The sequence below is a fragment of the Jaculus jaculus genome, chromosome 8 (genome assembly GCF_020740685.1).
Source record: "Jaculus jaculus isolate mJacJac1 chromosome 8, mJacJac1.mat.Y.cur, whole genome shotgun sequence".
Classification (NCBI taxonomy): Eukaryota; Metazoa; Chordata; class Mammalia; order Rodentia; family Dipodidae; genus Jaculus; species Jaculus jaculus.
Window position 1 is genome coordinate 80,574,354 of NC_059109.1, and position 22,179 is coordinate 80,596,532.

Genomic DNA, 22,179 nt, shown 5'->3' on the forward strand with positions numbered 1-22,179 from the left:
GAGCTTCTGCCTGTGCTGTTTCAGTTCCACCTACCTTGGAGATCACCCAACAGCCCTCGATGACAGGGACCCAGGCGAATGTCACCTGCCAGGTGCAGAAGTTCTACCCCATGAAAATCCAGCTGACGTGGTTGGAGAATGGAAACACATCCCGGACAGAAGTGGCCTCAACTATCACAGAGAACAAAGATGGGACCTATAATCGGACAAGCTGGCTCCTAGTGAACTCATCTGCCCATAGAGAAGATATAGTGCTCACCTGCCAGGTGGAGCACGATGGGCAGCCAGCGATCACCAAAAACCATACCCTGGCAGTCTCTGCCCAGCAGAAGGAGCAGGGCATGGATACTGCCCTTGGTGAGACCTCCACTACTGCTGACTGGCACTTTAAATTTTATATTAATTTTCTTTTTTGTTAAATATTAAAAGCCATATGTGATGCTTATAGAACAATTTAGAAGTCTGTAAACATAAAGTAGAATTTTCAGTCATCTCCACTCCCACAGCTCCCATGCCCTCAGAGTCAACACTGGTGTGAGTGCAACTCATATCTTGGTAACCTTTTTGCATAACAAATACTAAGAAGAGAGATGGGAGGAAGCAAGGATCACCCTTTCCTTGCATTCTGCCTCCTGCCTTCTTCACCTAGCAGTTGTTACACTCTTACAGCCCTTCTCTGCTCTGCACTCTGTCTGACCTCTGCTCTGTGCCATGTCCTCACCCATGCCTGCCCCCTCCCCCATGAGATGCTGGCAGTCTGGTTCAAGGGCAGTCAGTGCTACAATGAGCATCCTTGTTCACACTGTCATCCACATGATTTTCCATGAGACAGTTACCCAAAGAGCACTTTTAGGCCAGGGTACTCACATTTAGGACCAATGTCGTGCTTCCATTGTCCCATGAGAGTTCAGATCATTCAGGGCATTGAAGTAGCATTTTCTCAGCTTCTGCAATATGTTGTCAGTGTAGAACTCTTTGTCTTGAAAATGGCAGCGCTTCAGTAGCCTTGCAGTGAAATGCCCCATCACTTGTCACTGCCACAGCTGATGCTTTATGCATAACCTTTGAATGGATGGGAACAGAAGCCATTTTTGCATGCGTTCATTAGGAAAGCTCCAGAGAAGCCCAAGGGCTGTACAGTCACAGTGCCCTCTTGGTCTTACTGATTCTTGGCTTTAGTAGGATGTGTGGTTTTGGTAGACAGACTATATGGATGTCCACAATGGTTTGCTTTGCCACTGACTTAAGGTGTGACCTCGGGCAACTCAGTGCCTCACTCTGAGCCTCTGGTGAAGCAGATAAGCCTTACCACTCCTCAGTTGGCAGGGACCATGACTATTTCTGCACCAGAGCTGCAGAGCACAGTAGGCACTAAGAAAGCATAAGAGTGGGTTGGGTAAATGGTTCATTGGGTCATCTTCAGAGCTGTCAGGTGAGATAGAGATTATCACTGGCCTCAGTAGCAGCACAGGAAACCAGCCAAGTGAATGTGGTCCCAATGGCCGGCATGAAGATTAGTCAGGGGCACTTATATGAGCCCACGTTTCTATGATTCAGAACCATGCTATGACAGTACTATCCTTTGGCCTAGGACCTTCTGCCTAGCCCTGATAGACCCCACTCTGGGCCAGTCCTGGGCACATAGTGGGTGGTACACCATGGGTGCTCTGTGGGGCTCATGGCCAGTAGCACATCCTTTGCTCACTCCCATCCTTCCCAGCCCAGCTGACAGTTGCTGATTCAGTTTCTGTCTGGCTTTCTTAAGCCCAGGATGACCTGGAATTCACTCTGTAGGGCAGGCTGGCCTTGAACGCATGGCAGTCCTACCTCAGCCTCCCGAGTGCTGGGATTAAAAGCATGCACCACTACACCTGGCTTCAGTTTCTGATGGATCATGTGCCATTGTGGTCACCCTGTGGTTCATTCATTCCAGATGAAAAGGATGAGTTTTTATTCACAGAAGTGTGCCTTGCAGCATAGTGTCTTCTGTGGCTGCCAGCAGCATATATTGTTCCCTTTGGCCCTCAGTAGGGGTTTTGTACTGCTCATGAGTGACCTTCATGGGCAGGTGTGGGGAGACCCAGGTGGCTCTTGACATCCAAGGAGTCCTGGCCAGGTGCTCTCAGCTAAGGATACCCATGTTGTGAGAACAGGGAAGTAGGCCTTGTTTCTCTGTTTTTAAGTTGCATGCATGAAGCCTGTCTCCATGTGATTCTCAGATGAGCCTGTCAGCTGGAGTGTCTTCATCGCAGCAGGTGTGGTGTGTGCCTTGCTGGTGGTTCTGCTCATGGCAGTCCTCTACCTCCTCCGGATCAAACAGAAGAAAGGTGGGTGGAGTCACTTTTTCTTCCTGGCTGTCCTTCCTAAGGAAGGCTACTGGGTGCCTTGAACATCACTGACCTGTAGTGACAAGAAGCTGAAAAGGTAGTACTGGGGTTGATGTGGAAGCTTCAGCATCCTGTGAGTACTCAGATGTACCCTTGTGGTTGCAAAATGTCTGCCACTGTCCAAGCTTTCACTCTATATGGGCCCACTATTGAGGTGGAAGCAGAGAGTTTTCAGGATAGTGGGTAGGCCTTGGGAACAACCTACCAGATTTAGAGAAGAAATGATCTTTCCCAGGAGCTGCCTGTAGACTTCTGCTTTCTTCTTACATGGGCAGATTCTCTAGCGGGAAGCTGAGCAAGAGTAGGGTTGATAGCTCACCTACTGCCAAGGCAGGGTAAATGGGTAGGTGGTGGAGGCTATACATTATTACATGTTAGGAAACTGCCTGGCACCCAAGTGACTCAGAAACCTAAGCTCCTTCCAAGAAGGGCCTTCATAGTGGCAAAGCAAGTGGCCTTTGACTCTTCAGAAGGAGGTACAGTCCCAAGTCGTCTTGTTTGCATACATACGCTTTGTGTCACTGTAGCAGAGCCTGTGACTCTAAAGTCAGGTCAACCAGGGCTCCAGACCCTTATTTCATATAGACAATAAGTTCAGCCTCCACCAGCCTCACCCCTCATCTGTGAGAGGAGGTTAGTATTTTATTTGGCCTCAACAGTTGGGGATGCTCACAGGGGCATGTTTCAGCTGACTTATGCAAGGTCACTCAAGTTAGGGGCACTGATTTGGAGGGTAGTTAGGAAACCAAAGTGAGCTGCTGTGAAATGGTAGGTCTGATACATTCATACATTCCAGGATTCCATTAAGGTGCATGTTTCTTCTGTGACTCTAAAAAGGCACAGTACTAACCTGATATTTCCACAGTCTGCCTTTTTTGTTTTGTTTTGTTTTTGTTTTTCAAGGTAGGGTTTTGCTCTATCCCAGGCTGACCTGCAATTCACTATGTAGTCTCAGGGTGGCCTTGGACTCATGGCAATTCTCTCTTATCTCTGCTTCCTGAGTGCTGGGATTATAGGTTGTACCACCATGCCCAGCCACAATCTTTTACTATAAGTGATAGAAATAATAGCTCAACCCAACATACCCCTTTAGAACAAATGGAAACTAGTATTTTTTTTTTCTTTTCTGGTTATACATATTCTGTTCTCTTCTGTTAAAAATGCTGAGCGTGGCGCAGTAGTGCATGTTTTTAATCCCAGCACTCCAGACACAGAGGTAGGAGAATCACTATTGAGTTCAAAGCCAGCCTGGAACTACAGAGTGAGTTTCAGGTTAGCTTGGACTAAAGTGAGACCCCACCTCAAAGAAAAAAAAATGCTGGTTGTAGGAAGGAGAGGCAACAGCTCAGTGCTTAAAGGCGCTTGCAGAGCTGATGACTCAGGTTCTGTTCCCCACCTCACACATAAAGCCAGATGCACAAAGTGGTGCATGCATCTGGAGTTTGTTTGCAGCAGCAAGATGCCCTGGTGTACCCATTCTCTCTGTGTCTGTATGTTTCTTTTTCTTTCTCTCAAATAAAAATATTTGAGAAAATGCTGGATGTAGCCAGGCATGGTGACACATGGCTTTAGCCCCAGCACCCAGAAGGCAGGAGTGGGAGGATAATTGTCAGTTTGAGGCCCGCTTGGGGCTACAGAATGAATTCCAGGTCAGCCAGAGCTAGAGCAAGACCCTACCTCAAAAAACCCAACAAACTAAAAATACTGCTTGTGACCCTACTGAGCCATAGCCTGAAAAGTGGCTAGTGCTGTTTGAACTTGCTGTTCTGTGGCTGAGCATCTGATTGAGCAGGGACAGCATGTGGTCCATTAGTCACATATCCCATCAGCACCCCTCTACCAGTGTCCCCAATTTCTGTCCTTCCTGGGCCAGCTGAAACACCAGACAAGCCCCAAGTGCCCATTTGGGAGGGCTAGAGGTGGGCCTTGCTACATCTGCCAGCAACTCCCAGAGTGCTTAGAGGATCTCCCACTTGGGTGGGAAGCAGGTCCCTACAAGTGGCTGGGGCACTTGTGATTTCTAGCTATTCCATTCTGAGGCCTACTCCTAGGTACATGGGATGCCACATGCCCCCAGCTCCTGGCATATTGCAGCCCATCACTGTGGGTGGTGCTAGTCACCAGTGCCTAGGGGAGCAGAGGAAGAATGGAGGGCTGCAGACACAAGAGCCCACCTGGCCCTTGACTGGTGGGCTATGTGCAGAACCTAGCTCCCAAACTCAGGCTCCAGGATGGCAATAGCTAGCATATGCTCCTGGTGCTTTGCATAGAAAAATAGTTAGTTTCACCACAGACCTTGGGGAAGGTCTCACTAAGCCGTTTCACAGATCATACTAAGACAAGGCAATTCATAAAACTTGCTCAGAGCCTGCCAGCTGATAGATGGGCCAGGATTCAAAGCCAGGGATACATGAGGACCTCCCATACACATCATACTGCTTCCTTCTACCCTCCATCCTAAGGAACCCTCATTTCTCCCCCACCCCAGCCACCTCTGCATATTCAGGGTGATGGTCTCCATTTCAACCCTCTCACATGCCATCTCTATGACCCTGGGGAGACACACACTATCTGTTTAAAATGAGGATGATGAACATCTTGTCCCTGGACTCCCAGGGGCCCTCATTTGGATGTGACATACCTCCCTGCTGTTACCTGTTCACCTCAAGATTCAGCCTGAAGCAGGCCCCAGCTTGCTTCATCAAGCTGCCCAAGCTTTTGGAGCAGAGGCATCCACCAGTCTGTTAAAGTACAGTGCTGAGCACATCGGAGTGCATGTGTTGTCTTTTAATTAGTTTTACAGTAAAAAGAGAGTCTGCCTGCCCCAGAGCCTCAGCAGCCCCTGTAAGATTCCCTCCCTATGTCACTGTCCTAAAACCCCTGAGTCAGGCAAATGCTTTCTGGGAAAGTGCAGATGGTTAAATAAATGGATGTCTAGGCTAACCCTGTTAGTTGAGAAGCTGAGAGGAGTGACTTACCCAGGGTGTACAGGTGAGTGAGGAGCAGGTCTAGGGTTCATACCTGCTCAGCTTGAAGCCCTGCTAGAATCTACTCAGTAGTGTGTCTGCAAAAGTTTGTACCTATATGGAGAAGAGTCCTAGAGGAGGCAAGGAGAACAACTGGTTGAAAGCTGTTTCTGAACAATTGACATCTTAAAAGCAGGGAAGGCAGAAGCCCAGCTTACCCTTCTCACTGCCTCCCTGGAAGACAGTAGGCCACCCAGCTGGGCATCAGGGCTTCCTCTGCTTCATTCAACCTCCCTTTGTCTCTAGAGGCAAACCTTTGCCCAAAGAAAGTGAGACAGCAAAGTGTTTTGGGATAAATAACATTTTTTTTTTTTTTTGTCTTTCAGCCAAGGGGTCTACTTCTTCCACAAGGTAAGTGCCTTGCTGGGCCAGGGTGCTAATAGTGTATCACTGACTCTCTTGTACCTTAATTGCACCAGATCTGTTCTTGGTCATTGTCTTAAAGGAGCTTCAGGGCATAGTGACAGTAGTCTCTTGCCTGCTGTCCCCTGATTCTGAAATCAGCCTAGTGGTCTAGGAATGTGGTTGAAAACTCCCTTCTCACTCTGTCTATTTCACAATATCCTATGTACTGTGTTGGACTAATCTCCTCAAACCCAACCCATATACTTATTCTTTAAGTAGCTGTATACTGAGCTCTTTAGCAGGATGTGGTCCCATACTCATAGCCTGCTCTGGGCTCAGGCAGAAGGCATCACTCACAGAAAACATGTAGTATAGTGGTTTACATTTGCAGAGCCCTACTGTGCATGGCTTTGTTCTGGGGACTGAATACATTTATGTACAAGAATGAACCTCTGCTCAGACTGTAGGCAGTGAGTGTGGAAGTACAACCTTCCAGACATAATAACTCCACGTAGCGAGGACTTGGAGGTCCATGGGGGCAGGGCTCACTGAACCAGAAGAAGTGGCCACCACTAAGAGGGGAGCAATTGTCAGGGACCTACAGCTTGTAGCTATGGCCAGAAGGAGGATGCTGGATGAGAGATCAGGCCAGGCTATGGGGTGGGGTACAGCATGAGGCCCTTTTACTGGGGCCCAGGTAGCTGATGGGCAGGAGAGGCAGAAGCCTGTGCAACAGATGTACTGCAACCCTTCTAGGAAAAGGCTCTCCTGGCTTGTAGGAAGGGTTCTAATCATCCCCAGCAGAATAAGGCAGCACTTATAGTCTGCCCTATAAACATGCCTGCATGACAGATGAAACTGCAAATAGCTTCGTGTTGATTCAGGTCAAGTTGTGTCACCAGATGGGTTGTGATGATACCTCTCCCCCCATGCTTGCATGCCTTCTAGAGTTCAGAATTGAATAGAGCATTTGAAATGGAGGCCAGTGGTCTAGGACTTGTGGCTGTTTAGGACTTGAGGTTTCTATGGGAGAGATGTAATCTAACTTTAAAAATAATAATTATTTGAGAAAAACAAGAGATACAAGAGGGGTGGAGAATTGGCACACCAGGGCCTCCTGCCACTGCAGACAAATGCCAGACACATGTGCCATGTGGTACTGAAGAATCAAACCCAGGCCATCAGGCTTTGCGAGCAAGCACCTTTAATTATTGGGCAATCTCTCCAGCCCCTCTAACTTGTTTTGAAGGTATCACCTTCTCTATGTATGCACATTGAGCTGTAGGAGATGTAGAGACTATTGTAATGGTTTAAGCAGAAAATGGAGGCCTGGGCCATGTTGGAGCCAAGAAGACTTGCTGATAGTTTGGATATAGAGTCGAGGATAAGTCACATTTATTTGGAAACAATAACAGAACTGTGTCCTAGTTGGGGGCCCATGGGCAGTGAGTGTAATATATACTAGTTGTGGTTAGATGTAGCAGGAATGTCACACTTGTCTCCAGACCCTCTGAGGAGCTTGTTTGCCCATGTTCTGCCCAGTGGGAGAGTACACACTGCCCTTGGAATGAAGAATTGCCTCTCCAACAAGCCTGTATTAGCTGAGTCCCACCCCCCCCATGTGCTACCCTCCAGGGAATTTTGGCCTTTTGTCTGTCACATTTCCACACTTGGTACGCTGATCCCAGGAACCTGACTTGTCTCCATCCTCTGTTCTGAGACCTTTAGGCTCTTCCTGTGGCCTTCAAGATATGTCTAGAGGCCTTGTGTGTCTGAGCTATGCCATGTCCCCTTCCCCATGTCACATATTTGGACCCTGCTTTCCTCCTAGTGCTTCTCAGATATCATCCCCCTCCTCCCATGTCCTATCAGCGTCTCCACAGCCACAGACACTGGGGCAGAGTCCCCTGGAGTTGTGCACCATGTAGCTTTTCACCTGATACCCTCCCTCCCTTTCATCCTTCCAGCTCAGCAAGGCTAGTGTTTCCTCCAGGGGCATAGGGCTTTCTGAGAGCCTCCTGGTACCCAGCAATAAAGATCCTGGTGTGTTCCAGATGGCTCTGCTCTTGTCCCCATTTTATAATCCATATCTTGAATGCATCTTGAATGTCCTTCCTATTCATAGCCAGTAGCTCCTGAACTTGGCATTGTCTCTGGGATGGGATAAATAAGTGGGCAAAGGGTTGTTGAATGAATGAATGATTACTATTACTTACAACTGATGGGGACCAGGAGTTCTTCAGTCTGAGCCCCTGAAACTCTCTCCCTCTCTTCAGTTCTGTTTATGTTGTCTTGGTTTTTTCACTTGTCTTATCACTCCTGTTAGACACTGTAGTTCCATAAGAAAAGGACAATGTTAATACTGAGAATAATGACAGCAGTCTCAGCTTCCAGTTACCGAGCACTTGGAATATCCCACACACCCATGTGCCCCTTTACAAATATTGTTTCACTTGTGATTGTGGATATTACAAAAACTCTGCCAGCTCTTCCTATCCCTATCATAGGACAGTGGTTTCCAGTCTTGAGTGCCTGGCAGATGCCCCAGGGCTGTTCAAATACAAGCTGCACCTGGAGCTTATGATTCATGCTGTGAGAGCCCCTGTTCTTGAAGGTTATTATTGTCCCCATCCTGTGGGTAAGGCAGCGGAGGCCCAGAGAAGTCATGTGACATATTCCCAGCAATCCCAAGTCTGTGCAGATTTCTAACACTAACTGCAGCATTCTCCATCACTGCCTGTTTCTTCTTCCCCAGAGAAGCCAGGCATTTTCTGCTGTTTCATATCTTTCCAGCGTGAGCCTACCCAGGGAGCTAGGAGATCACAGGCTCCTTTCATCTCTCTAAACCAAAGCAGTAGAGGGTGAGTGAGTGAGCAGTAATGGTGGTTTCCCGGGCAGCAGTGGCTCTGGCCTGGCATGCTGGGATCAGACGCTTTCCCAGGGATGTTGGCGTTGGTGTGGGGGACAACCCAGCACTTCAGAGAGGGCACATGGGAGGCCGCTGCTTTGAGCTCAAAGGGCCCTGCAGGCTTCTGGCCAGCCAGGGGCCTGGCTCTCCTGACTCCCTGGGTTAGAACATACAGACAGAACATCCCCCTACTCACACAAGAGAAAAACGTTCTCCACTCCTTTAATTGGGCACTGGAGTTCATTTGGATGGCCATTCATTCACGTGTCAGACATTTATTGCATGTGTTCTTAGAATAGTAGGACTGCTCTGATTGTTTCATTTATTCTACTGGATTAGCCCAGTTTAGGGCCAGACTTGAGCTGAGGGCTAAAAACAAAAGCAGAAAAAATGCTAAGGCCTGCTCCTGTGGCACTGGGGAAACATCAGTTCATTCAGTAAGTATTTATTATTTTCTTCTTTTGCATGTGTATGGTGTGTGTAAGTACATATGAGTCCATGCATGCAGAAGCTAGAGGTCAACACTAGGTATCTTAGTTGCTTTCTATCTTTCTTTTTGAGACAGGCTCTGTCATGGAACCTTGAACTTACTGACTGGGATAGACAAACTAGCAAGCAAAACCCACTCCAGGGATCTCCCTGCCTCATCCTCCCCACTGCTAGGATTACAGTCGAGCATCACTACTCCTAATGTATAACATAGATAGATGCTGGGGCCCCAAACTTTGCTCTAAACCCATGCTTGCTGACCTCCCCAGCCCACTGAGCAATTGTTTATGATGGAAATGGCAGGTGTTTATGAAGGAAATGGCAGGTTGTGCATCATCCCAGGATGAGGTGTCAAGGTTTTGATGGGGCAGAAGAGTGAGATGGGCCTATGGACATCAGGGAAGGCTTCTTTGAAGATAGGGCATTTAAGAGATAGCTGAGAGATAGCTCCAGCATGGGGCTGTCAGGGTAGGAGCAGACTAGACAGGGAACAGCCAGTCCCAAAGCCATGATGCAAAAGCATGGAGGAGGCCAGAGTAGCTATAGCACAGGAAGGACCCGGAATGGAAATCCAGAACAGTGGGCAAGAGCAGGCCATGCAGAGCCTTGCCAGTCAGAATATGGAGGAGGGCTGCACTAATGGTGTGAGGATTCTGTGCAGAAGAGCAATGTGATATCATTCCTATGTCTTTTTTTTTTTTTTTTTTTTTTTGAGGTGGAAGTCTCACTACATAGCCATGGACTCACAGTCTTCCTGCTTCAGCCTCCTCAGTGCCAGGATTGTGAACTGCAGGTGTGCACCACCCTGCCTAGCTTTCACACATACATTTTAAAAGCAGGGAGCAGAGCAGGAAGACCAAGGGGGAAGCTCTTCAGGAGCTTGGGGGAACCAAGGAGATGAGATGACCAAGTTTTATGTGTAGGTTGGGGAGGTGGCCAGTCAGCCTTGTGGTGAGTTGCTGTATAGGACGAGAGCGAGAAGAATCTAGAATGAGCAATAGTGGTGTCATACAGTGAGATTGAAAGACCAGGAAACAGACAGAAGGGTTTTAGTAGGAAGGGAAAATGGGAAGAAAGGTTAATAAGGTTAATTGGGGGAGTGCCATGAAATGTATACATGTATGAAATTGTCAAAAAGGAAAAAATAGGGCAGGAGAGATGGCACTTGTCTTCAAAGCCTAAGGACCTATGTTGGTCTCCCCAGATCCCACATAAGGCAGATGTACAAGGTGATGCATGCACAAGGTTGTACATGTGCACAAGGGACACATGTGTCTGGAGTTCGATTGGAGTGGATAGAGGCCCTGGCATACCACTTCTCTCTCACTTGCTCCCTTGCTTTGGCTGTCTCTCTTGCTCTCATTTTCTCTCTTTAAAAAAAGGGGAAATAAATGAACATGGTTAGTCTCAAAGACTGCTCTGAAAGATAGGAACTTGATTTAAAAATGGAGTTTGGGGGCTGGAGGGATGGCCTAGCAGTTAAGCACTTGCCTGTGAAGCCTAAGGACCCCGGTTTGAGGCTCGGTTCCCCAGGTCCCACGTTAGCCAGATGCACAAGGGGGCGCACGCATCTGGAGTTTGTTTGCAGAGGCTGGAAGCCCTGGCGCGCCCATTCTCTCTCTCTCCCTCTATCTGTCTTTCTCTCTGTGTCTGTCGCTCTCAAATAAATAAATAAAAAATTTTTTAAAAAAATGGAGTTTGGGAGTTTAATAAAAACTCTTCCCCACAAGAGTGTTTAAAATAGGATTTGAGGGCTGGAGAGATGGCTGGGCAGTTAAGAGCACTTCCTGTGCAAGCAGGAGGGCCTGAGAGACAGCTCATATTTGAGCCCCAGGACCCACATAAACAGCTGGGTGTTGCCAGATTTCTCTATTACCCCAGTCCCATAGAAGAGCAGAAACCAGAGAATCACTGGTACTCATTAAAAAAAAAAAAAAAAAAAAAAAAAAAACCCTGATATCTCTGGGATCAGTAAGAGCCTCTGGCTCAAATAAGAAGAGCTATGGAGCAAGATACCCAACATCTGGCTTTGGCCACTACGCATGGGGTGCCACAAGAAACATATGCATATACCACAACACACCACTGTTTCCTCCCCCTACACACACACACACACACACACACACACACACATACACAAATTAAAAAAAAATAAAAATAAACTAATATTTAGCCAGGCATGGTGATGCATGCCTTTAGTCCCAACACTAGGGAGGCAGAGGTGGGAGGATCACTGTGAGTTCAAGGCCACCCTAAGACTACATAGTGAATTCCAGGTCAGCCTGGGCTAGAGTGAGATCCTACCTTAAATAAATAAGTAAATTAATTAATAAATAGGATTTGAAAGAAGAGAATGTTCAGGTGCATTAGCAGGAGCTATGTGTGCAAAGGCCCTGGGGCCATGTCACAGGCACTTACCCTAAAGTACTCATTGGATACTTATGCCAGTGTGACAGGACAGCAGGACAAGTAGGCATACAAAGCAGAGATGAAGATATGCAGGGATATTTGTGGTTGTCTTTGAGAGGTAACCCCACAACTAGCACTGTTGGTGAAGCCTGAGGAGGCAGCTCTGTAGCTTACCAGGGTGAATGAAGGTTAACAAGAGGAAAGTGGTAATGGAATCACTCAAGTCTTGCTGCAACACAGCCGTCTTCATGAAGTAGTTAGTGGGCAGATGTAGCTCTAGAAGTGAGTGGGCCTGGGGGAGCAGGCGCAGCAGACTGGGGTACTGAGCAGAGAGATGCTTGGGCCTAAATCACATAAGCTGGGAGCTGGCAGGCAGGGGGAGATGTACATGACCTCTACCAGATGGACCCTGATTCTGGAGGCTTGTTTGCCACATGGGCCTGCCATGCCTTGGAACTACCTTCCCAGCCAAGCACTCGTGCCAGCTCTATTAATAACCCCACTACCAAGCCCCACTGCTCATCCTAACATCCAGACTCACATGCTCACAACTGCCAGATTGAGAATTACACAATTCCTGCCCAACCAGTGGCTCTGGCTCACTCATCACCTTGACCATGACCTCCAGCGGGCCAAGCCCCAGGCTCTGACAACAGAATCAAGTGCATGAGTGGCTGTTTTGAGTAACCAGGGCATCTTGGTCTTCTTTTATCTTTTTCTTTTAATAGTAATATGTAGGTATTTATAATATAGAGCATTTGAAAAGTAAAATAAAGAAAAACACCCCCGAAGACCACTTCCATTCACATTTTGTTTCCAGTTATCCACACGTTTTCATTATTGAGATCCCACAGAGTTTTGCTTTTTCACTTATTTCAATGTAACCATTTGTAACTTACAAAAAGTGTAAGGCTGGATATAACTCAGTGGTAGAACATTTTCATAGTATGTGTGAGGCCCTGGTTCTATCCTTAGCACCACAGAATTAAAAACAAAACTCCCTCCTCCTCAACACTACTCACAAACATTACTGGATCTGTGTGGCCTTTTCACATTGTGATGGTGTTTTCTCTTAAAGGCTCCTGGAGTGTATAGCCTTTTGACTGTTACAGTACTGTCATCTCCACATGTGCTGAGTTATATTCCTAACTATCCTGAGATGCATGTGACCTGTGGGCCACAGGTTGGGCATGTCTGTTCAAACTAATCAATAGGTTTATTCTATTTTTTTTTTTGCCTCTGCAAATGAACTCTAGATGTCTGTGCCACTTTGTGCATTTGGTTGTAAATGGGTTCTGGCGGGATTGAACCCAGGTCTCCATCTCTCCAGCCCCTATCCTAATTTCTTAAACCAGTTCCAGTTGGCAAGATTCCAAGATAGAAACTTCCTTTCATATCTTACTGAAAGCACATGCCTTTGGTACCGAATTCATTTTCTGTATTGAATCTCTACTCCCCCTACCCAAGTGCATGTGAGTCAAAAGATGAGGACATTGTTCATTCTCTTGACTTTGTCTCCTGTTTCTCAGAGGGCTTCCCTGGCCTGCCTCCCCTCAGCAATGTGTGAAAATGCCCTTTCATTTGACCTTCCTCCTCCAGGTACCTGTCTGAGTACTATGCTTTTTTTAAAGGTTCTCCCAACAAAGGTTAAAAACGATGACAGTGCATTGTTTAGAATTTCTTTAGTGAGACTGCCCTGTGTCTAAACATTTGATAAACAGTTGCAGTGCTCCTGGGACTTACTCATCTTTGCCCTCCACCCACTGAGGAAGTAGAACCTAAATGTTAATCTGATCAACTTGCATGAACTCTTGAGATAATGTGGATATTTTTATCTGTGTGTTGTTTCCATTTTAGGTTACATGAGCCTGAGAAGAATGCCAGAGAAATAACCCAGGTACAGTCTTTGGTGAGCTGCCCTTCCTGGGAAACTTGGGGTGTGATTTCCTTGCACCAGAAGAAGTTGCAAATCCGGTTCTAAAATAAGACCCTGAGGTGGGGAGGATCTGTACATTCCTTATTTCCTCTCCCAACCTATGACCTCTGCATACTTCTTCGTGCTCCAACCAGGAGACCACTACCTCCTTGGTTCATCCCCCTGCCTAACTCTGAGGGGCGTCCTTTGCAGTATATGCCACATAAATGGTTCCTTGGTGTAGGTTGGACTTCAGCCTCCCCTCCCTGGTGTTGATTGCACCTTCCTGGCTTGGTGCACATGATCAAGCCAGTTCTTCCATTGCGGGTATCACCTGCGGTTCACTCCCACCTTCTCTTGGAGCCTGGTTCTTACCTGCAATAACAGCACAGTGCAATCCAGCCAAGGCCTCACTAGCCTTTGATGATGGAAAAGCCTTGTGTCATTAATTAATTACTCCCTTGCAAAGTCACTCTTCCTTGAACTAGAATCTTCTCACCAGCAGGAGAAGATTCCATAGGCCTCATGGTTGACCTGTTTTTGAGACCCTGAGCCCTGCTGACCCCAGTTCATGTGGTCAGCTCCCAGGGGCAAAAGGCTGTTCAGCTCTTGTAATGAATTGAGCCCTGCTTTGGGCCCAGAAAGAGAGTGCCAGCTGTTCTTGGCATTTCCCAGGTGGATGACACTGTTATGGTTAATCTGTTAGAGAAGCCACACTAAAAGAGGTGAGGTATTTATTGGCCAGACACCTTGGCCTACTGTCCCCTTCCTCAGCAACTTTGGGGATGGGCTTGGGTGATAATTAGCAAATAAATATAAAACAGCTTGTAATTGTGGCAGTGAAGAGTACCCTCCCCTCATCCCTTAATTTTGCCTCTGAAACCTTGCTGGTAAAGGACGATGGTAAGAATTGCTAAAATCTGTAGAAGTCCATATTCCAAGGCTCACCAAGTACCAGATCCTAAACATGAGCAAGGCTGCCACCCTGCTTCTGTGGAGCAAGCAGGCTTCTGCCTTGAGTTTCCCTTGTATATCTTGTCAGGGAAGGACCCCATGCATAACATGGTTTGCCAGAGAGCAGTGAGAACCTACGGAGCTTAAGATAGACAAGCCACAGTGTGGGAAGGGTACCACTGTAGAGTCCAACAGGCTTTGGTTTCTTCCAGCAGGACTTTTAGTCTGAACTGTTGATGCTCCCTGGGTCTCACCTGAAAAATAGGTTGATTAATTCTTCCTGGGCAGAGCTGTGGTCAGGCCTATCTGAAATGACTCTCACAGGGTAATAGTAAGAAGCTTCTGGGATCGAAGAATGGCAGTGAAGTTAGTCTGTTCTGGGTCCCGAGCATAGGGAGCAATATTTATGATTTGTGGTGGGTAATTTTGGGGCACAATCACTGGTATTAAGATGAGGGCATGGAGGTAGCTCAGGCTTGTCAGGTGGTTGGTAGTGCTGCCAGCATTCATTCAAAGCTTTTCTTATGCTAAGCTTTTATCAGATGACCTCTCAGTCTTTAAAACATCTGGTGATAACTGTTATTACACTGATGCTGAAGAGAACTTAAATGGGGCTGGAGAAGTGGCATAGCAGTTAAGGCACTTCCCTGAGAAACCTAAAGACCCAGGTTTGATTCTCCAGGGCCCATGTAAGGCAGATGCACACAGTGGCCCATCCTTCTGGAGTAGTGGTGGCAGGAGGCCCTGGTGTACCCGTGCTCGCTCGCGCTCTCTCTCTCTCTCTCTCTCTCTCTCTCTCTCTCTCTCTCTCTCTCTCTCTGTGTGTGTGTGTGTGTGTGTGTGTGTGTCTCTCTCTCTTCCTAATCACTTCCCACTCTGCCATCCATCCTCCATCCAACCAGTCAACATGAATTGGGTCTGTGCTGGCCTTGTTGTTTTTGTGTGAGAAATACCCAGTAAACATATAAAAATAAAAATTAAGTAAAAGATACATTGACCTTTTTATTAAAGAGAGAAATAAACTATCATAATAGACTTAAACTGTGGCTGGAATTGTTGTAATCTATCATCTGCTCATCCATCTATCCTTCATCTAATCATTTCTTTATCCTCCCATCATCCATTCACCCAATCTGTTCAATTCCCACCCTCCATCCATCCACCTATCCATCTATCATCTCCCACTCTCCATCCATCCTCCCATCCATCTATCATCTCCCACCCCATCCATCCTCCCATCCATCTATCATCTCCCACTCTCCATCCATCCTCACATCCATCATCTCCCACCCTCCATCCATCCTCCCATCCATCTATCATCTCCCACCCCCATCCATCCTCCCATCTATCATCTCCCACCTCATCCATCCTCCCATCCATCTATCATCTCCCACCCCATCCATCCTCCCATCCATCTATCATCTCCCACCCCCATCCAGCCTCCATTCCATATATCATTTCCCACTCTCCATCCATCCTCGCATCCATCTATCATCTCCCACCCCATCCATCGTCCCATCCATCTATCATCTCCCACTCTCCATCCATCCTCCCATCCATCTATCATCTCCCACCCCACCGATCCTCCCATCCATCTATCATCTCCAACCACCATCCATCCTGCCATCCATCTATCATCTCCCACTCTCCATCCATCTTCCCATCCATCTATCATCGCCCACCCCATCCATCCTCCCATCCATCTATCATCTCCCGCTCTAAATCCATCCTCCCACCCATCTATCATCTCCCAACCCCATCAATCCTCCCATCCATCATCTCCCACTATCCATCCTCCCATCCATCTATCATCTCCCACCCCATCCATCCTCCCATCCATCTATCATCTCCCACACCCATCCATCCTCCCATCCATCTATCATCTCCCACACCCATCCATCCTCCCTTCCATCTATCATCTCCCACCCCATCCATTCTCCCATCCGTCTATCATCTCCCACTCTCCATCCATCCTCCCATCCATCTAACATTTCCCACCCCCATCCATCCTCCCATCCATCATCTCCCACTCTCCATTCATGCTCCCATCCATCTATCATCTCCCACCCAATCCATCCTCCCATTCATCTATCATCTCCCACTCTCCATCCATCCTCCCATCCATCTATCATCTCCCACCCATCCATCCTCCCATACATCTATCATCTCCCACCTCCACCCATCCTCCCATCCATCCATCATCTCCCACCCCATCCATCCTCCCATCATCACCCACTCTCCATTCATGCTCCCATCCATCTATCATCTCCCACCCCATCCATCGTCCCATCCATCTATCAACTCCCACTCTCCACCCATCCTCCCATCCATTTATCATCTCCCTCCCCCATCCATACTCCCATCCATCTATCATCTCCCACTCTCCATCCATCCTCCCATCCATCTATCATCTCCCACTCTCCACCCATCCTCCCATCCATCTATCATCTCCCACGCTCCTTCCATCCTCCCATCCATCTGTCATCTCCCATCCCCGTCCATCCTCCCATCCATCTATCATCTCCCACCCCATCCATCCTCCCATCCATCTATCATCTCCCACCCCATCCATCCTCCCATACATCTATCATGTCCCACACCCATCCATCCTACCATCCATCTATCATCTCCCACTCTCCATCCATCCTCCCATCCATCTATCATCTCCCACCCCATTCATCCTCCCATCCATCTATCATCTCCCACCCCATCATTGCTCCCATCCATCTCTCATCTCCCACTCTCCATCCATCCTCCCATCCATCTATCATCTCCCTCCCCCACCCATCCTGGCATCCATCTATCATCTCCCACTCTCCATCCATCCTCCCATCCATCTGTCATCTCTCACCCCCATCCATGCTCCCATCCATCATCTCCCACTCTCCATCCATCCTCCCATCCATCTGTCACCTCTCACGATCCTTCCATCCTCCCATCCATCTGTCATCTCCCACCCCCGTCCATCCTCCCATCCATCTATCATCTCCCACCCCATCCATCCTCCCATCCATCTATCATCTTCCCCCATCCATCCTCCCATCCATCTATCATCTCCCACCTCATCCATCCTGCCATCCATCTATCATCTCCCACCCCATACATCCTCCCAACCATCTATCATTTCCCACCCCCATCCATCCTCCCATCAATCATCTCCCACTCTCCATCCATCCTCTCATCCATCTATCATCTCCCACCACATCCATCCTCCCATCCATCTCTCATAACCCTCCCCCATCCATCCTCCCATCAATCATCTCCCACACTCTCCATCCATCCTCCCATCCATCTATCATCTCCCACCCCATCCGTCCTCCCTTCCATCTAACATCTCCCACCCCATCCACCCTCCCATCCATCTATCATCTCCCACCCCATGCATCCTGCCATCCATCATCTCCCCCTCTCCATCCATCCTCCCATCCATCTATCAACTCCCACCCCATCCATCCTCCCATCCATCTATCATCCCCCACCACATCCATCCTCCCATCCATCTATCATCTCCCACCCCCATCCATCCTCCCATCCATCTGTCATCTCCCACCCCATCCATCCTCCCATCCATCTATTCATCTACCACCACATCCATCCTTCCATCCATCTATCATCTCCCACCCTCACATCCATCCTCCCATCCATCTATCATCTCCCACCCTCACATCCATCCATCAATCCATCTGTCATCTCCCATCCCCATCCATCCTCCCATACATCTATCATCTTCCACCCCCATCCATCCTCCCATCCATCTATCATCTCCCACTCTCCATCCATCCTCCCATCCATCTATCATCTCCCACTCTCCACCCTCCCATCCATCATCTCCCACTCTCCATCCATCCTCCATCCATCTATCATCTCCCACCCCCATACATCCTGCCATCCATCTATCATCTGCCACTCTCCATCCATCCTCCCATCCATCTATCATCTCCCACTCTCCATCCATCCTCCCATCCATCTATCATCTCCCACCCCATCCATCCTCCCATCCATCTATCATCTCCCACCTCATCCATCCTCCCATCCATCTATCATCTCCCACCCCATCCATCCTCCCATCCATCTATTCATCTCCCACCACATCCATCCTTCCATCCATCTATCATCTCCCACCCTCACATCCATCCATCAATCCATCTGTCATCTCCCATCCCCATCCATCCTCCCATCCATCTATCATCTTCCACCCCCATCCATCCTCCCATCCATCTATCATCTCCCACTCTCCATCCATCCTCCCATCCATCTATCATCTCCCACTCTCCATCCTCCCATCCATCATCTCCCACTCTCCATCCATCCTTCCATCCATCTATCATCTCCCACCCCATCCATCCTCCCATCCCTCTATCATCTCCCACTCTCCATCCATCCTCCCATCCATCTTTCATCTCCCACCCCATCCATCCTCCCATCCATCTATCATCTCCCACCTCATCCATCCTCCCATCCATCTGTCATCTCCCACCCCATCCATCCTCCCATCCATCTATTCATCTCCCACCTCATCCATCCTTCCATCCATCTATCATCTCCCACCCTCACATCCATCCATCAATCCATCTGTCATCTCCCATCACCATCCATCCTCCCATCCATCTATCATCTTCCACCCCCATCCATCTTCCCATCCATCTATCATCTCCCACTCTCCATCCATCCTCCCATCCATCTATCATCTCCCACCTCATCCATCCTCCCATTCATCTATCATCTCCCACCTCATCCATCCTCCCTTCCATCTATCATCTACCACCTCATCTATCCTCCCATCCATCTATCATCTCCCACTCTCCATCCATCCTCCATCCATCTATCATCTCCCACTCTCCATCCATCCTCCATCCATCTATCATCTCCCACCCCCATACATCCTCCCATCCATCTATCATCTGCCACTCTCCATCCATCCTCCCATCCATCTATCATCTCCCACTCTCCATCCATCCTCCCATCCATCTATCATCTCCCACCCCATCCATCCTCCCATCCATCTATCATCTCCCACCTCATCCATCCTCCCATCAATCTATCATCTCCCACCCCATCCATCCTCCCATCCATCTATCATCTCCCATCCCATCCATCCTCCCATCCATCTATCATCTCCCACCCCATCCATCCTCCCATCCATGTATCATCTCCCACCCCACCCATCCTCCCATCCATCTATCATCTCCCACCACATCCATCTTCCCATCCATCTATCATCTCCCACTCTCCATCCAACCTCCCATCCATCATCTCCTACCCCCATCCATCCTCCCATCCATCTATCATCTCCCACTCTCCATCCATCCTCCCATCCATCATCTCCCACTCTCCATCCATCCTCCCATCCATCTATCATCTCCCACCCCCATCCATCCTCCCATCCATCTATCATTTCCCACTACGCATCCAACCTCCCATCCATCATCTCCTACTCCCATCCATCCTCCCATCCATCTATCATCTCCCACTCTCCATCCATCCTCCCATCCATCATCTCCCACTCTCCATCCATCCTCCCATCCATCTATCATCTCCCACCCCCATCCATCCTCCCATCCATCTATCATCTCCCACTCTCCATCCATCCTCCCATCCATCTATCATCTCCCACCCCATCCATCCTCCCATCCATCTATGATCTCCCACCACATCCATCCTCCCATCCATCTATCATCTCCCACCCCATCCATCCTCCCATCCATCTATGATCTCCCACCACATCCATCCTCCCATCCATCTATCATCTCCCACCCCATCCATCCTCCCATCCATCTATGATCTCCCACCTCATCCATCCTCCCATCCATCTATCATCTCCCACTCTCCATCCAACCTCCCATCCATCATCTCCTACCCCCATCCATCCTCCCATCCATCTATCATCTCCCACTCTCCATCCATCCTTCCATCCATCATCTCCCACTCTCCATCCATCCTCCCATCCATCTATCATCTCCCACCCCCATCCATCCTCCCATCCATCTATCATCTCCCACTTCATCCATCCTCCCATCCATTTATCATCTCCCACTCTCCATCCATCCTCCCATCCATCTATCATCTCCCACCCCATCCATCCTCCCATCCATCTATCATCTCCCACTCTCCATCCATCCTCCCATCCATCTATCATCTCCCACTCTCCATCCATCCTCCCATCCATCTATCATCTCCCACCCCATCCATCCTCCCATCCATCTATCATCTCCTACCTCATCCATCCTCCCATCCATTTATCATCTCCCACCTCATCCATCCTCCCATCCATCCTTCATCTCCCACCCCATCCATCCTCCCATCCATCTATCATCTCCCACCCCATCCATCCTCCCATCCATCTATCATCTCCTACCCCAGCCATCCACCCATCCGTCTATCATCTCCCACCTCATCCATCCTCCCTTCCATCTATCATTTCCCACCTCATCCATCCTCCCATCCATCTATCATCTCCCACTCTCTCTTCATCCTCCCATCCATCTATTGTCTCCCACGCTCCATCCATCCTCCCATCCATCTATCATCCCCCACCTCATCCATCCTCCCATCCATCTATCATCCCCCACCACATCCATCCTCCCATCCATCTATCATCTCCCACCCCCACCCATCCTCCCATCCATCTATCATCTCCCACCCCCATCCATCCTCCCATCCATCTATTCATCTCCCACCACATCCATCCTTCCATCCATCTATCATCTCCCACCCTCACATCCATCCATCAATCCATCTGTCATCTCCCATCCCCATCCATCCTCCCATCCATCTATCATCTTCCACCCCCATCCATCCTCCCATCCATCTATCATCTCCCACATCATCCATCCTCCCATCCATCTATCATCTCCCACCACATCCATCCTCCCATCCATCTATCATCTCCCACCCCATCCATCCTTCCATCCATCTATCATCTCCCACCTCATCCATCCTCCCATCCATCTATCATCTCCCACATCATCCATCCTCCCATCCATCTATCATCTCCCACTTCATCCATCCTCCCATCGATCTATCATCTCCCACTCTCCATCTATCCTCCCATCCATCTATCATCTCCCACCCTCACATCCATCCATCAATCCATCTGTCATCTCCCATCCCCATCCATCCTCCCATCCATCTATCATCTCCCACCACATCCATCCTCCCATCCATCTATCATCTCCCACCCCATCCATCCTTCCATCCATCTATCATCTCCCACCTCATCCATCCTCCCATCCATCTATCATCTCCCACATCATCCATCCTCCCATCCATCTATCATCTCCCACTTCATCCATCCTCCCATCGATCTATCATCTCCCACTCTCCATCCATCCTCCCATCCATCTATTATCTCCCACCTCATCCATCCTCCCATCCATCTATCATCTCCCACCCCCATCCATCCTCCCATCTATCTATCATCTCCCACCCTTGCATCCTCCCATCCATCTATTCATCTCCCACTCTACATCCATCCACCGGACCATATATCATCTCCCACACTCCATCCATCCACCCATCCATCTATCATCTCCAACCCCCCATCCATCATCTCCCACCCTCCCATCATCTCCCACCCTCCCATCCATCCATCCATCCTTCTGTCATCTCCCACTCTGCTATCCTTCCTGCCATCCATCCAGTCAAAATGGATTGGGCTTCTGTGCTGGCCTCGTTGTCTTTGTGTGAGAAATGCCCAGTAAATGTGTAAATGAAGGAGTTTCCCTATTTCTTGGGAGATCTCTTCTA

General features: G+C 48.6%; 1 protein-coding gene across 3 annotated transcripts in view; it reads left to right on the forward strand.

Annotated features, from left to right (window-relative positions):
* Nucleotides 1–22,179, forward strand: part of Sirpa (signal regulatory protein alpha) — a 49,799-nt gene that overhangs the window by 25,080 nt on the left and 2,540 nt on the right. Inside the window, exons 5-8 of one of the 3 annotated variants that reach the window (XM_012949421.2) lie at nt 25–357; nt 2,220–2,327; nt 5,740–5,764; nt 13,422–13,473. In XM_012949421.2, the coding sequence (XP_012804875.2) occupies nt 25–357; nt 2,220–2,327; nt 5,740–5,764; nt 13,422–13,473 (518 nt within the window). The remainder of the gene's footprint in view (nt 1–24; nt 358–2,219; nt 2,328–5,739; nt 5,765–13,421; nt 13,474–22,179) is intronic. The other 2 variants (XM_045156560.1, XM_045156561.1) reach the window with 2 other exon arrangements.